At 39.2% G+C, this 17,200-nt stretch overlaps 1 protein-coding gene and 1 pseudogene across 1 annotated transcript in view; one reads left to right on the top strand and one right to left on the bottom strand.

Annotated features, from left to right (window-relative positions):
* Positions 1 to 16,450, top strand: part of TULP3 (tubby like protein 3) — a 37,268-nt gene extending 20,818 nt beyond the window's left edge. The window contains exons 5-11 of the mRNA XM_006862771.1: positions 1,517 to 1,650; positions 1,988 to 2,185; positions 5,700 to 5,812; positions 12,389 to 12,503; positions 14,193 to 14,291; positions 15,549 to 15,720; positions 16,317 to 16,450. Of these exons, the coding sequence (XP_006862833.1) occupies positions 1,517 to 1,650; positions 1,988 to 2,185; positions 5,700 to 5,812; positions 12,389 to 12,503; positions 14,193 to 14,291; positions 15,549 to 15,720; positions 16,317 to 16,450 (965 nt within the window). The remainder of the gene's footprint in view (positions 1 to 1,516; positions 1,651 to 1,987; positions 2,186 to 5,699; positions 5,813 to 12,388; positions 12,504 to 14,192; positions 14,292 to 15,548; positions 15,721 to 16,316) is intronic.
* Positions 4,940 to 5,389, bottom strand: LOC102840312 (annotated as a pseudogene).
* Positions 16,451 to 17,200: the final 750 nt, after the last annotated feature.

The raw sequence follows: 17,200 nt of genomic DNA, 5'->3' as shown, positions 1-17,200 counted from the left end.
ATGGTGGTGGCGGTGGTGATGGTGTGCCATCATGCCGTTGAGTCGCTTCCTGCTAGGAGCGACTCTGTATATGGCTTCCTAGGTTGTAAATCTTTATGGGAACAGAAAGTCTCATCTTTTCTCCTGTGGAGTGACTAGTGGGTTTAAACTGCTGAATTTGCAGTTAGTAATCCAGTGATCATCCTACAGTGCCACCCAAGGCCCTAGTAGAAAAAAATTTAAGATACATACAATGATTTGCAATAACAAACAGGCACTACTTTGCAACATTAAAACATTATTATTATTGTATTATTATGTTAAGGTTGTTTTAGTGTATTTGGAAGTGTTTCTTTAATGTTTTTAATAACTTAGAAAGGAACATTATATATTAGATTTATTCCTAGGGACTCAATATCTTTGATTCTATTGTAAATTGTATCATTTTTTTAAGTGCTCAATTTCTAAATTTTTATTGCTTGTACTTAAAAAAAGCAATGGACTTTTGTGTATTGATCTTTTATTCAGAAATCTTGTTAAGCCCTCTTTATTTATCTACAGATTCTTTTGGATTTTCTGCATAGAGAATCGTATCGCCTATAAATAGTAAATTTAATTTCTTCCTTATCAGCCCTTAGGCCTTTTCTTTCTTTTATCTTGCCCTGTTGTGCTGACTGTGTTCTCTAGCTCAGTCCTGAATAGAAGTGGTAATGGTGCACTTCCTCGTCTTTTCTCATCTCATAGGGAAGCTTTCAAAGTTTCACCTTTAGGTATGAGCTTGCTATTTATTTTAAATATCTTTATCAGATTAAAAAAGTTCTGTTCTTTTACTAACAGGCTCCCCCTCCCCAACTTCATTGACAAATAATTGATGTACAATAAACTGCACATTTTTAAAGTGTATTGCTCTTCAGATAGTTTGATTAGTTTTGATTATGTATACATCTGTAAAACTATCACAGTCAAGACCATGAAATTTCTATCATCGTTTCCTGGTACCCTTTTGGAACCCATCCCTCCCTCCATCTGATTGTCCCAAATCACTGGTATTTTCATATAAATGGAATCATATTAATCTTTTTTTTTTTTTTTTTTCTTAACCTGGCCTATTTTACTCAGCATATTGATTCTGAGATTCATCCATGTTCCTCATGTATAGTTTGTTACTTTTCAAAATTGCTAGTATTCCATTGTATCTCTACAGCACAATTGGCTTATCTAAATGATGGACAGTTAGGTTGATTCCAGTTTTTTGCTATCACAAAGTTGCTATGAACATTTGTATACAAGTTTTGTATGGACATATGTTTTCTTTCTCTTGGGTAACCACCTAGGAGTGACAAGTATATGTTTATATTTTTAATGGAGGTGAGGGTGAAAATATGAAGAAAGATTTGTTGAATTTTGTATAAAATAGCTTTGTTCTGGTTAGGCTAACTTAGAAAGTTTCAAACAAGAACATTGAAACTCTCTCTAAATACTTGCTTCTCTTTTTTAAGCCTGTGTTCACAGTTGTTGACAGTTCTTTTTCTTCCAGGTATCTCAGGGAGTTTGAACTTCGATGAGGAGGATACTGATGGGGAAGAAGAAGAAGGGAAAAAGTTAAGATCTCATTCACCACATCCAGAAACAGAAAGACCCAATTCTGCTTCTAGCCAGAAGTCAACGACAGTATGTAGCTTTGAATCTTCTTCCACTGGAGCTGATTTGAGTATTTCCTAAACATTTCTTCAGTATTAAATGCCATTACTGAATGAGGGTTCCTTCAGATGGTTAAAGTTAACCTTGAAGTTCATGACTTTTGATTTCTTGTCTCAAGTCAACTTTGTGAGGCAATTTCCTTCTTTCCATATTTGGCTGCTTCGTTACTCCCAGTATTGGTGTCTATTTAATTTGTTGGTTCCTCCTCATTTTGTCAGAAGCCATAGGAGTAAAATCAGTAGGTTTTTTTGTCTATTAAGTGTTTCTCACAGAGATGATAAGATTTTTCCGACTGTTGTTCTTCCAGGATACAGGAGCTTCCAGTACTGCAGCCCAGCAGGCTGATTGCCAGCTGGGAGAGGTGGAGAATTTAGAGGAGTTTGCATATAGTCCTGCCCCTCGAGGTATCACCGTAAAATGTCGGATAACCAGGGATAAAAAAGGAATGGACCGGGGTCTCTTCCCCACCTATTATATGCACTTGGAAAAAGATGAAAATCGGAAGGTATGAGAATTGATTCCTTGGACAAATCTTGAGGTAGAGGGGGGAAGAACGTTTTGAAAATAGATGGTTGATGGGCCTTTAACATAAGGAAATAGCCCTGAAAATAAACCAAGTCAGCCAGAAGGAGATTATATTTATTAATTCCCAAATATTGTGTTATCACTGTTTTCAAAAAGCTCATAGTCTAATAGGCAAGTCCCTATTGCTCCCCTTCTCCCCCCAAAAGAAAAAGGAGCTTTATCCATAATGGGAGAGAATATTTGAAGATAATTATTTACCTCTATCTCAGTACTTATTTTTTTGGTATTACAGTATGCTCTTTGTGTTTCATTTAAAAAAATTTTTTTTTATAGTATAGCATGACATTATGGCAGAAGGAGACCAAGTGTTAAGGAATAGGTAGAATTAGAAATCTAGAAAAACATGTAAGTTAAATAGATGTCTAATTTCTTATTCTAGAAATTTTAATTCATCTTATACATATTTTTGACGTCATTTAATACTTGCTTATGGACAACTTGGTGTGGCACTATAGGATCAGCACTGGACTGCAAACCACAAAGTCAGTGGTTCAAACCCACCAGCTGCTTCTTGGAAACCCTGTACAGGGTTGCTATGAGTCAGAACTGACTCAATGGCACTTAACAACAAATGGCCAACTTATATTGTATTAACACCAGCTGTAAGTGGATGACTTTAAATAAGAGTCTAGAAATGAGATCATGACAATAGGTATCATTGTTATTACATTGTTGTTGTTAAAGTGCCATTGAGTCAATTCTGACTCATAATGACTCTATACAGGGTTTCTGAGAAGCAGCTGGTGGGTTTGAACCACTGACCTTGTAGTACGCAATCGTTGCTGATCCTACAGCCCCACACCAAGAGTCCCATTGTTGTTATGTTGTTGTTAAATGGCATTGAGTCGGTTCCAACTCAGAGTGACCATGTATAGGGTTTCTGAGGAATGGCTGGTGAGTTTGAACCGCTGACCTTGCAGTTCAGTGCCATATGGCCATGGCCACTGTGTATTGAATGTTTACTACACATAAGGCATGCACTAAATGCTTTTATTAATCACTTGTAATCTTTATAACAAACAATGTTGCATGGTAAGTTTTTTTTTTCAAAAAAATGTATTTCATTGTGTTTAGGTGAAAGTTTACACAGCGAATTAAGTTCCATTTAACAATTTTTACACGAAGTGTTCCAGGAGGGTCCAGTTTGCACACAGTGTCAGCATTCTCATTATTCCATTGTTGGTTCTGTTTCCATTGATCTGTCTTCCATCCCCCTCCTTAGTTTCTCACCTTTGTTTTTTCAGTAAATGTTGATTGTTTGATCTCCTATAGTTGATTGTTTAAGGGAACACTCATGGGTGATAATGTTTTATTTGGCTGAATGGTAGCCTCCAGAAATAGCTTCAGTTCCAAGTTCTAAGGTCAGATTAGGGTGATAGACTCAGGGGTGCCTCTATTGGTCCAATAAGTCTGGCCTTTTTTAGGAATTTGAATTTTGTTCTACATTTTTCTCCCATCCTATTTGGGACCTTCTATTGTGTCCTGGTCAGAATGGCTGGTAATGGTAGCCAGGTGCCATGTAGTGCTTCTGGTCTCAGGTTAGACGAGGCTGTGGTTCATATGGACTGTCATTAGTCCTGTGGACTGGTTTCCTCTTTGAACAAGGTAGTATTTCTTATCCTTACTTCATGGATGAGGTTATGGGGGTTAAGAGAATAATTTACTGCTCAAAATCACAGTTGGTGGCACAGCCACATTCAAAACCACTTCTGTGTGATTCATTCTAAACTCTGAGCCCCTGCCGATCCCGATCCCCTGCTATTGTCCAAATCTAGTTGAGTTTAAGAAAGGATGTATGAATATGACAATATTCATATCATGGAAATTATAGGGAGCAACAACAAAGGGATATCAGGATGCTCACAGTAAAGGGTGAAGAGGGTGTCTGTGATCTAGTCTCTCCATGGAGAGATTCTTGTTTTTTTAACGTATCATTTTATTTAAAAATTTTCACATTAGAGATGCCCAAAGTAAGAAAATAATAGTTTGTTACTTTTCAGTTTTATATTTGTAGGCAGATTATTTAATGACATTTGAAGGATAATGTCTCAGTTTGCAATCTATATTTTGATACATCTACAAGGAATGGAATTTTTATCTATATTCAAACATTCTCCAAGCTTTGCCTCCTAAAATTCAGAAATTAATGAGACATTTCCTCATTTTAAAGTTTCACTAGGACTTGTAACCATCGACAGAAGAGCATAAAAAAAACAGATGAGGATGTTTCTAAAAACTTAAGACAGTTAAAATTTTCTGCAAAATCTTTATTTATGAGTTAATAGACATTCCCACTGTCCATCATTCCTAGAACAAATATTGAAGAGGTATGATTGTAATATGCTGATAGCAACAAATTGAATTCCCATTAAGAGACTGATAAATTAAAAGGTACACACTCATATACAATGTTTTGCCACACTGTGAGTCTTCTAAAAAGCTAGGAGACAGTCCCATTATCTCACTAGAATACGGAAGGCAGTCTCACTAGTCTGTGAATATTAATTCCTCTCAAACCTTTTCCTCCAAGATTAAATTGTGAAAAGAACCAGGTTATTAGACGAGGGCTGTCTCACCAGTGGACATCTGTTATTTCCTCCTTACTGACAGTTGAACGGGGTGGCAGAGCAGAGGCAGAGGGGTGTACAATCTTTTTTTAAGAGACTAAGTCAAGTCAGAGTTTCCACAGCATGGCCACAGCTTTGCAGATGCCACATCGTGATAGTTGAAATAGTAGACCAGCAAAGGTTAAAGCCGAGAGTGCCAGGAGGCCAGCCTTGGCAGCTTTCTGTGGTGCAACCTCATGGACATAGTAACAACCTGACCCATGCCCCAGTGACCATGGAGAGTGAGAACCGCAGCTAGAGAGAATAGTCTGTCGCAGGGCAAGGATACAGATAAGCAGCTGGGAGCAGGCCCAGGAGCAAAACACTGACAACCTTCTCACCAGTCCAGTGGAGAGATGCAGCTCTGGAACCAGCACAGTGGCTGGGGGACAGGTGAATGTGCTGCATTCCTGGAGAAATGCTGAGACAAGAGCAGGTCTGGTCACTGGAGTTCAGAGGAACAGAGCTTGGGCTCCTAGAGCACCACAGACAACACTCAGCCTCCAAACCACTGCCATGTCTGTGGATAGATGCTTAGTCATGTCATTGGATGAAGCTCTTTAAGAAGTTACTGGAGATTTGAGAACTTAAACTTGTAAGCAATTAAGTGGAGAATTAAAGCTAGCAAATTTAGAAAATTTGTACAGGAAGGAAGCACTGGTAGTGAATACTATGAAGCAGAATAAGAGTTAAGAAAAGGGGGAACAAAAAAAATATTGTCTGCTTGGTACACGATAGGCAGGCATTTGTTAAATATTTGTTGAATGAATGGGAAAACAAAGCTCAGGGTGTCTTTTGACTTCATTTTTGACTGATTCTTTTTTCTAGATATTTCTTCTTGCAGGCAGAAAGCGGAAAAAGAGCAAAACATCCAACTACCTTATCTCCACTGATCCAACAGATTTGTCTCGGGAAGGAGAAAGTTATATCGGCAAACTCAGGTGAAAGGAGCCTTGTATCAGTCTCTGTACTTTTCTGATGCTAATGTTACTGTGGTCAGTTCTGACTACAGATGGAGGCTAGCTTTTTAAGGAACTTAGATCTTTGAAAGAACTTAGACCTTCCAGGCCTGCAGAACATAGTAAAACCTGTGAAAGACAGTAAAAAAAAAAACAAAAGAAAATGACAAATGACGCTCGTGAATGTGCATAGAGAGACCAGAAATCAAATCTTAGCAAATCAAATTCAGTGTGTATTAAAAGAAGAAAAAATATAATCAGTCCAGGAATGGAAGGATTATTAAAAATTGGGAAAGTCAATGATAGTTTTTTTGTTTTCCTTTTGATAGATTAATGGAGAAAGCATATATAGCCATGTCAGTAGAATGTGAATATTGTTGTTGTTAAGTGCCATCAAGTCGTTTCCAACTCAAAGCGACCCTGTGTAGGGTTTCCGAGGAGCGGCTGGTGAGTTTGAACCACCGAACTTGCGGTTCAAACCGACTTTGAAGTCCAACTCAGTAATCCACAGCACCACAATAGGACTCCTGGTAAAAACAGCAATTTCTAAGAGAAGCACTTAGGAGAAAGGAATAGAAGAAAACTTCTTAACTTGGTAAAGAACATTTATCAGAAAACAGGGCAAACATTAAGTTTAATGGTGGATGCAAAAGGTTTTTACATCATAATCAGAACAAAAGAAGTAGATGTCTGAAACATGCAGGTTTTTATTCAAGAGACGTCTAAGAAAGTTCGTTCTTCAAGTACTGTTTTGTTGGTTTTTTATTTAACATTTTATTGAGGTTTGGGTGAAAGCTTACAGAGCAAATTAGTTTTCCATTCAACAATTTCTACACATTTTATGACAGTTATAATTCCACTTCTTCCCTTCATTCCCTGTTCTTCTTTCCTGCCCTTTGCTGCCTTCTGAGCTTTGTTTTTAGGTGAATATTGCCCTTTTAGTCCTTTTTGGTTGATTGTTCTGAGGATTTTGTTCCTCCTGAGTGTTCTTGTTCACTGTGGTTGTGTGCCACCGAGTCAGTCCCAATTTGTAACAACTCGGAATGGGATTTCCAAGACAGAAAGCCTCATCTTTCTCTCTGTGAAAGTTTAGGGTGATAGTCTCAGGGGTAGACTGATTCAAACTTCGGACCTTGCAGTTAGCAGGCCAACTCATAATCCACTACACTACCAGGGTCCTTATTGTTTACTGTATAGGCCTGTCAGTTGTTTGATTGAAAGGTGATCTCCAGGGGTGGGTGGGTTCAACTCCAGGTTTGAAGGTTGTCTAGAAGGTTCCTTTAGCCTCTTGTCACCAATAAGTCTGATATTTTTTTATGACTTTGAATTTTATTTCCCATTTTTCTCCCGCTCTGTTTAGAATCTCTGTTGCAATCCTGACCAGAGCTGACGGTAGCGCTAACTGGGCACTGTCTAATTCTTCTGGTCTCAGGCTAGTGGTTGGAGGCTGTGGTTCATGTATCCATCCTTTGGGCTGTTTCCCTGAGTCTTGGATTTTGTTCACTTTTCTTTGTTCTGGACAGGAAGAGACCAATAGTTGTATCTTAGATGTTCACTCACAGGCTTTTTGGGTTTTTTTTTGTAAGTTATTTTATTAAGAAAATGTCTGTTTTACAAATTGAATGTGTATTATTTTGCAGTCCCTGAGAGCTCCAGTTGCTCTCATTCTTTGGCTAACACTTTGTAAAATTAGTCTTTTTATTTTTGGTTTTATAATTATTTGTTTATTTAATTGTAGAAATATATATACAACAAAATAGTTGCTATTTCAAACATTTTTATATGTATAATCCAGCCACACCACCTGTCCTCCCCATGTTGCTCAACCATCAGCACTATCCATTTCCAATTAGTCTCACTAATGTGTGCCATTTTAGTAAGTGTGGAGTGGTACCTAATGCACTCACAGGCTTTTGAGACACTAGTTATTACTCACCAAAGTAGATTGTAGAACATTGTCTTTATGGACTATGTTATGTCATTCGACTTAGATGCCCCCTGAGGCTATGGCCCTAAGCCCTCAAGCCTACTAACTCAGTCCCTAAAGGTGTTTGACTATGGATAAGGAATTTCCTAACTCTGCCGCAGTGTGCTTTACTATTTACATAGCTATATTTGCAGCACATACAAATACATACAATGTAGACTTACCCTCTGCTGAACCTATAGATGCGCCTGGGTATGCTCCCATATGCCATCCCACACCTGTTCAGCTTACATGTACACCTATGTATCTACTCATCAGTGTGGAGTCCTGGTGGACTGCTAACCACAAGGATGGTGGTTCGGACCCACCAGCTACTCCTCAGAAGCCCTACACAGCATCACTATGAGGTGGAACCAACTCAACAGTGCTTCACCACCACTGCCATTACTGTTATTGTAGGATTGTGTGAGTAATTGTTTTTATCCTTGGTCTCTTTTACTTTGGTGTACCTCACAGTGACTTCCTTTGCCTTCCTTGGTCATGATGGGCTGACCTCCTCATTATTATGTATTGCCTTTCCCTTCACTCAAGTTAATACCCGTTGTTTTACTATCTAGCTGGTGTGGCACTGTAGGATATGCACTGGACTGCTAACCACAAGATCAGCAGTTCAGACCCACCAGTCGCTCCTCAGAAATCCTATACAGGGACACTATGAGTCAGAAGCAATTCAATGGCACTTAACAAAAACAGCAGCAACTATTTAGCTATACTCTGGTCCCTGATAACTTCAAAGAATGTTTCTTTTTGTGTGTAAACCTTTTCTTGGCTTTTTATAATAGTGGTATCATAATAGTTGACCTTTTGTGACTGACTTACTTCATCCAACGTAACGTCCTCCAGGTTCATCCATGTTGTGAGACGTTTTGCAGATTCATTGTTATTTGACATCTCATAGAATTCCATTGTGTCTATGTACCATAGTTTGTTTTTCCATCCATCCATTGATGGGCAGTTAGGTTGTTTCTGTCTTTTTACTATTGTGACTAGTGCTGCGATGAACATGGGCTGCATGCATCTGTTTGTCACAACTCTTATTTTTCTAGGATATATACCAGTAGAGGGATTGCTAGGTCATACAGTGTTTGTTTCCAACTTTTTAAGGAAGTGCCATGCCATTTTCCACAATGATTGTGCCGTTTGTAATACTACCAGCAGTGTATGAGCGTTTCAGCCTCCCTACACCCTTGCTAGCATTGTTTTTTTAATTGCTAGGGTGAGATGATATCTCGGGGTTGTTTCGATTTACATCTCATTAATGGGTAGTGATCTAATACAAACCTGGTGTGGCACTGCAGGCTAATGCACTGGACTGCAAAATCTATTTGAACCACAAGGTTAGAAATTCAAACTTACCACCTACTCCTCAGAAACCCTGTACAGCGTTGCTGTGGCTCAGAATCTACTTGACGGCACTTATCATCAGCAACAACAATGGGTAGTGAGGATTCCTGGCATGGCGCTGTAGGATCAGCCTTGGATTGAGAACCACAAGGTCAGGAGTTTAAACCCACCAGCTACTCCTCGGAAACCCTATACAGGGTCTCTATGAGTCAGAATAGACTTGGCGGCGCTTAACAACAACAGAAAGATGTGGTAGTCTGTTTCTGCAAAGAGTTATAGCCTTGGAAACACTCTGGGACCATTCTCTGTCCTATAGAGTCTCTATGAGTCAGAACTGACTCAGTGGGTTTGAAATAGTTAATAACTGTGAGCATTTCTTCATGTATTTGTTGGTCACCTGAATGTTGTCTTTAATGAAATGTCTTTATATCCTTTGCAGGGTTTTTAATTGGATTATTTGTCTTTTTGTTGTTTAGGTATTGAAATTTTCTATCAGTTTTAGAGATTAGTCCCTGTCGGATAAGTTGTTGACAAAAACAAATGTTTCCCAATCTGTAGGTTCTCATTTCACTCTTTTAGAGAAATCTTTTGATGCACATAAGTTTTTAATTTTTAGGAGGTCTCAGTCATCTAGTTTATCATCTGCTGTTTGTACATTTCAAGTTATGTTTGATAGGCTATTTATACCATAAATTAGGACCCCTATGTTTGCCCCTATTTTTTCTTCTAGGATCTTTATTAGTTTTAGGTTTTACATTTAAGTCTATACTTTAGTTTGAGCTAGTTTTTATGTGGTGTGAGATCTGGATCCTGCTACATTTTTCTACAAATGGATATCCAGTTTTGCCAGCACCACTTCCTAGGAAACATAGAGATTTTTATAAAGGTTGAGAGGATAACAAAATTATCTCATTTGTAGATGATATGATTATCTATCTAGAAATCTACGAGAATCAACTGAAAAACTTTTAGAACAATTAACAGTTCAGTGAGGTTGGCAAAAAAAAAGGTCAACATATAGAAATCAATAGCTTTCTTTTATACCCAGCAATTATCAGGAGGGACCAGTCCCTGGAAAAGGAAATCCTTCTTGGTAAAGTGAAGGGTCAGCGAGAAAGAGGAAGATCCCTAACGAGATAGATTGGCACAGTGGCAGCAGCAATGGGCTCACGTGTAGCACAATTGTGAGGATGGCACAGGACCGGGCAGTGTTTTGTTCTCTTGTGTGTAAGGTCGCTATGAGTTGGTCCCAACTCCACGGCACCTAATAACAACAATACTCAGCAATAAACAATTAGAAAATAGAAATGTGACAGTTTCCATCATAGTAACAAGACACACTGTAAGATACCTAGGAATAATGCTAACAAGAACGTTGCTGACCTATATGGAGAAAAGCTGGCACACAGATAAACAGATAGATCCGTGGAGAGAATGTACAGAAATGATCTCTTGTGTATATATGATCGCTTCCTTGAATATACCCTTAGCTCCCTTGACCCTCTTTCTACATCATTTTTACTTGGTAAAACTTGAGACCTGGTTAAGTCAAACTCTTCACTTGTTCTGTGCTTTGAGGAGCATGTTCATTGCCACGAAATCTAATAACCCCCAGTACAACAGAATTACAACTATGCCTGGTCCTGCTTTAGCTTCATGATGATTGGCAGCCTCAGATCTGTTGTAGCCACTGTGTATTCTGAATGCTTTCCAACCGTCTTGTTGTTGATAAGTGCCATCAAGTCGATTCCACCTCACAGCAACCTTGTATAGGGTTTCTGATGAGCGACCGGTGGATTTGAACTGCCAACCTGCAGTTAGCAGTCCAGTGCTGATCCCACATGGGTACTCCCCTTCCAACCTCGGGGGCTCATTTCTATCACTCTACGAGACATTGTTCTGTTGTGACCAATTCATTGCCTCATTTTCAGACAGTCGATTGCTAGGCCTTCCTTTACAGTGCCCCTCAGTCTAGCAGCGACATTGAAATCTGTCCACCATGGGTTACCCTTTTGGTGTTTGAAATAACAGTGCCATAGCTTCCAGAACCACAGCAACATGCCAGCTACCACAGTGTGACAAATTGACAGACAAATTGAATCTGTTCAGTGGTTGCTGAAAGAAGCTGGAAAAAATTACAACCAGGATGATTTATCTCACTTAAAATGTGTTTAAATTCACACATTAAGCAATTGTGTCTCCCAATCTGAAATGATTGTTTCACATCTCTCTTGTCAAACTTCCCTTTCCCTCTCCCTCCCAGCTCACTCACAGATGATGATCATGCTAGTTATGCTGTTGAGAAGCAGAAGGAATTGGAAGGATTCACCTCCTGCACTTATATCTCTATGCTTGGCCTTCCCTATTATCACAATGATAAAATATCCCTGCTACTCTTGAATCAAAGTGTTGTAGCTCTCTGTAGGATAAGCACTGGACTGCTAGCTACAAGGTTGGTGGTTCAAGCCCACCATGGCACACCACCACCACCATCAGCAGTCTTCATGACCTGTCATTGTGTTATTTTGTGAGTGCATTGTCTGCCTATCCACGTTACAATATGAGTTCCAGGAGGGGAGAGTCTCTTGCTTTCTCCTTTGTATCCTTAATAATAGCTGGCACATTGTATGTGCTGGGCAAATATTTGTTGAGTGAATGGATAAATGAATGCTTTAAATAAATCATAGTTCTTCCATTCTGTGGAAAGTATGCAACAGCTTTAAGAAAAATGAGGTTGTTATTGTTATTAAGTGCCGTCGAGCCAGTTCCAACTCATAGCAACCCTTTCACAGGGTTTCTGAGGCTTTAAATCTCAGGAGCGGAAAGCCTCACCTTTCTCCTGTAGCAGCAGGCAGGCTCAAACATCGGATTTTGTGGTTCACAGCGCAGTGCTTACTATATGGAGTCACGGCGCTTCCCCCTCCCCCCCAAAAAAAATGAGGTAGCTCTTTACATATTGACATAAAAATATCTCAAGTTATTTTAAATTTTAAAAATCAAGTGTCAGAACAATCCTTCAAATGAGCATATAATGATGCGGTAATCTTTTTTAAAACTCTTTTAAGTCCCTTTTTTTGTTTTAATGACAGAGCTTTGAAAATGTAGTGATGAGCATTTTAGACATTTGGAGAACAGGCAAAATAGGCTTCTGCATAGTTACTTCTAGATTCTGTATGCCTGAGAGAAAAAGTGTAGCTCATCCTGGTAACTTTTTCTCCTGATTCTAGATCAAACCTCATGGGGACCAAGTTTACAGTTTATGACCATGGAGTCAGCCCAGCCAAGGCCCAAGGCCTGGTAGAGAAGGCCCACACCCGGCAGGAGCTGGCCGCCATTTGTTATGTAAGTACCAATCAGGAGTTGACTCCCTTCCTTAGTCTCCTGGACTTCACGCTGGCGTTTCAAACTTATGTAACCACAGCTAAACTCATCATCTTCCCTCCCAGGTTTATTTCTGTTTATATGATCCCTTGTTTCCATTGCTGGTATCATTTTCTCCATATACTTGTTTTAATTTTTTAAAGCTAAGGAACTGCCAAATTCAGTTGTTCTTTCCTTTTGTGTCCTGTCTTTCCTTTACCTCTTCTTCCATTTTCCTAAATGCCACTGTATTAATTCAGGACTCAGTTACCTCTTACCTCTTACCCATTGGCCAGAAGTTACAATAAATGAGAAACTGGTCTCTTTTGTTTCTGGTCTTTCCCTCTGTAGTCTGTTGTAGACTTCTGTCAGATAAATCTTCCAAAAACATAGCTCCAGTGGATCCTGTTTTATGCTTCACATCACTGAATGGGTACCCAGTGCCTACAGAATAAAGTCCTATAGGGCACATTAGCCTTTCCTTTCAGATTGCTCCAGTGGTGCTCCCCGCTCCCATTCCTGTCATTCTGCCTCACTGGCCCACCTGTAGTGCCTTTGGTCTAGCCACACTTACTTAATCACTTCCTACTAAACCAACAACAACACAGGCCTTGGCGTACAGTAGGCATTAGAAGGGTGGTTGAGCAAAAGAAGGCAAGAAAGAATTAACCCAAATTAGTTGTTGCTTTCATCTTACAGCCTCAACTTAACTTAAATTAGAATTATTCTCACCATTTGATTTCTGGGAGCTTGTATCTTTAAGCACCCGAGAACAGTTTGACTACCATCTTATATAGTATTTTCTCTTTCTAGCCTCAGACTCACTTATATGTTATAACCTATGTATTGGTGGTGTTGTTAAGTGCCATGGAATCAGTTCCGACTAATAGCAGCCTATTATAGGGTTTCTGAGGAGCAGCTAGTGGGTTTGAACCACTGACCTTGTGGTTCACAGTCCAGTGCTTATCCTATAGCACCACACCGGGAGTCCTATGGATTATATATGTATTTCCATATACACACACATACTGCATACACATATATTGGGGGGAGGGAGATAATAAGCTTATTTATATTTATATAATCCACCTAGTTTAACAGTCATTTGAGTGTTTTACTTCCTGGTACAAGTCCTGGAGTGCTACTGTGGTGCTGTAGGATAAACACTGGACCATAAGGTTGGTTTAAACAGCAAGGTTGCAATTCAAACTCACCAGGCACTCATTGGAAACCCCATACAGGGTTACTATGAGTCAGAACTGACTCAACAGTACTTAAATAGACAACAACAATGGTATAAGACGTATTTAATTTAAACTGTAATTCTCACTGTATACCATACAATGTCCTTTGTTCAGTGAGAAATGAATATATATATATTTTTTTTTTTATGACAAAGGTGGACAGTTTGGTCCTTAGACAGTTACTGCAAATTTCATTTAGGAGTAAGAATAAAGTTTCAAGCCATAGCATCTGTTTTAAATTCAGATTGTTTCAAATTAGGTTTAAAGCAAGCTTAGTATTACTTGTTTTTGGTTCTCTTTAACTACAGTAATATAATCATTTTTGGTGTTCCTGACATTGTCAACATTTTACATGCCCAAGAAATTAAGAATGTGGTCTCTTTTTACTTTTTGTTTTCAAGTTCTACATACTTTTCCTATCTTTTAGGAAACAAATGTACTTGGATTTAAAGGCCCTAGGAAAATGTCTGTGATTGTTCCAGGGATGAATATGAATCATGAACGGATACCGTTTCGGCCACGAAATGTAAGTAAGAACATATTTGATCTGTAAAAGAACTCTTAAAAGAGAAGACTAGACTACAGAAGAGATCAATTGGAAGAAAAGAAAACGTATATATACACCCACATTGTTGACATGTGAACATAATTTGATCACTGTAAGGATTCTAAGGACAAGAATACAATACAGAAGAGATCAATTAAAGTACATATACTGTACACACCTTGACAATTGAACAACTCCGCTTAGGAACATTTGAAAAAGCAGTTGAAAATCTGCTTATAACTTTTGACTCCCCCAAAACTTAATTACTAATAGCCTACTATTGACAAGAAGCCTTAGTGATAAACAGAAACAATCAACACATACTTTATATGTTATATGTATTACACAGGAACACAGTGGTGCTGTAGGTAGCACTGGATTGTGAACCACGTGTAAGAAAGATGAGGTTTTCTGCTCCTGCAAAGATTTAAAGCCTCAGAAACCTTACACAGAGTCACTATGAGTCCGAACTGACATAAGAAACTTAACAACAACAAATGTATAGTGTACTCACATAAAAGCATTTTTAATACAAGATAAAAAGATATTTTGCAAAAAGCACAAGGTTTCCTGAATTCCCTTTTCTTTTTATAACAATGGTCTTTATGTTGGATTCATTTATCTTGAAATGGTGGGCAATTGCAGCTGCAGACCTCAATCCACATACGATACACATTAAGCAACTGAGCTTTTTCTTACACTGTCACGGCTTTCCTCTGGTCCTTGGGAGCACTTCCAGCATCACTCGTGGCACTTTGCCTAAGTCCTATGGTGTTACCCATGGTTTACAGTACTGCACTAAGGATGATGGAAAATACGTGAAAACTGCAAGAGATCGCCTTGCACTGCAATGCACAGTTTACTAGAAAGGTAAACTGCTCGTGCAGATGACTAGCGTCACACAGGTTTTAAAAACAATCTGCGTATAAGTAGACTTGCGCAGTTCAAACCCAAGCTGTTCAATGTGTGTGTATGTTGGTGCTTCTAGAATCCCAAGCTTGAGTATGGTTTACAGTCTTCTTTAAGAGAGCTGTTACTCCAGAACGTTAGAAAAAGTGTTATTTCAGAGTATTTGCTAAAGCTGCTCATTCAAAATCACTTAGTCTACAAAGAGAAATGCTGAATGTTGGACAAGAATTTAAAGACCTGGTTGAATTTGTGGTTTTGTCTTGCTTTCCTCCCTCACAGTTGAGACTGAGTTCTTATGTACAAAGTAATGATTTTCCCTCTGAGCAGGACCACGAGAACTTACTTTCCAAATGGCAAAGCAAAATGATGGAGAACTTGATTGAACTACACAACAAGGCCCCTGTCTGGAATGATGACACTCAGTCCTACGTCCTGAACTTCCATGGCCGGGTCACTCAGGCATCTGTGAAGAACTTTCAGATTGTCCACGAAAATGACCGTAAGCCACAGGAAGAGCTGGGTAGGAATAGAAGAAAGATGTTCTTAACAAGTTGTGGAAATGAGTATTTTCTCTATAATTGGTAAAAGGAATCACATTCAGTTAAGAATTATTTAAGAAAGAGATTATTTCTCTTGAGAGGCACAATTACAATTTTCGAAACAAACTTGTAAACCACTGTGTTGAGGAGGGAGGGAAGAGTACGAGGTTTATGGTAGCAAATCCGAGAAGGCGAAGTTGAGGCTGTTCAGGGGAGCAAACCAAACAACAAACAACCTCCAGTACAGGTTCCTGTGTACTCTAGCCCATGGCGCTTGTATTGTTTCAGTAAGCTACCCTTGACTTTTCTCTCCTCTTGCCCTATCATGCTAGTCAGGAATAGCCTCCTATTCTTGGTAGTTAAGAAGAATAGTGATAGAAACTTTGCTCTTGTTTAGCAGACATTCATGATAATACTACTACTCTTTCCATCTTCCTAAAAGTTTCTTTTGTTTAACCTTCAAGAGACCTGGTGATTAACTGGAGGAGTAATTGGAGGATTTTTCTGTATCTTAAGCCCATTACTTTAAAATGTCCTAATTTCTATCTGTTTACAGCTGACTACATAGTCATGCAGTTTGGACGTGTAGCAGACGACGTGTTCACACTGGACTACAACTACCCATTGTGTGCACTTCAGGCCTTTGCCATCGGGCTTTCTAGCTTTGACAGTAAGCTGGCATGTGAATGAGAGAAAACACAGGCACAGAGCTGGACTGCCTCTCCTACAGAGCTTTCAGAAGCAGATAGTTATCTTCCTTGCCCCAAGAAGTGAAAACCAACAATCTGTCTTTTTGGAATGAACCCTGACTGTACTCACACAGACATACACACTCTCTCTCTCTCCTCCTCTGGGTTTTTAACACTTGGTCAGGGATCATTTCAGTTCAGCATGGGTGAGAGTTTGTTCACAGCACAGAGAAAGCTCTGGTTCCCAGAGCATCAGGGCACATTGGTGACTCCTGAGGTTCAGTTGTCCAGGATCCTACCTCAAGGATCAGAATTCCTTATGCTTCCAGAGATGATTCCCTAAATTGCCTTTATTTTCCAGGGCAGCAAATATTTTAGGCACTATGGGCCATATTGTCTCTTAAAACTTTTCAACTCTGCCTTTGTAGCACAAAGCAGCCATAGGCAGTTGATAAATGAATGAGTGTGGCTGTGTTCCAATAAAACTTTATTTACAAGAGTAGGCAACAGGCCACATTTGGCCTGTGAGCCATAGTTCTCCAACACTTGCTTCAGATACATATCCATATCATCTATGGACTTGGACAGCTTCCAAAATGAGCCAGTGGTCATGAGAGTATTTAAGTGAGAAATGGGGATACCTAGGAAACAATAGTCCTATAGACTGGATCTAAAGAGGTTTTTGCACTACATTTATTGTTACGCAGCTTTTACTTTGTGTTGGTGGCAGTGGTCCACAGTATTGTTGACC

Source organism: Chrysochloris asiatica, unplaced genomic scaffold, assembly GCF_000296735.1.
Source record: "Chrysochloris asiatica unplaced genomic scaffold, ChrAsi1.0 scaffold00050, whole genome shotgun sequence".
Lineage (NCBI taxonomy): Eukaryota > Metazoa > Chordata > Mammalia > Afrosoricida > Chrysochloridae > Chrysochloris > Chrysochloris asiatica.
Note: the sequence above shows the minus strand (reverse complement) of the source record. Positions and strands in the feature narration are given on the sequence as shown.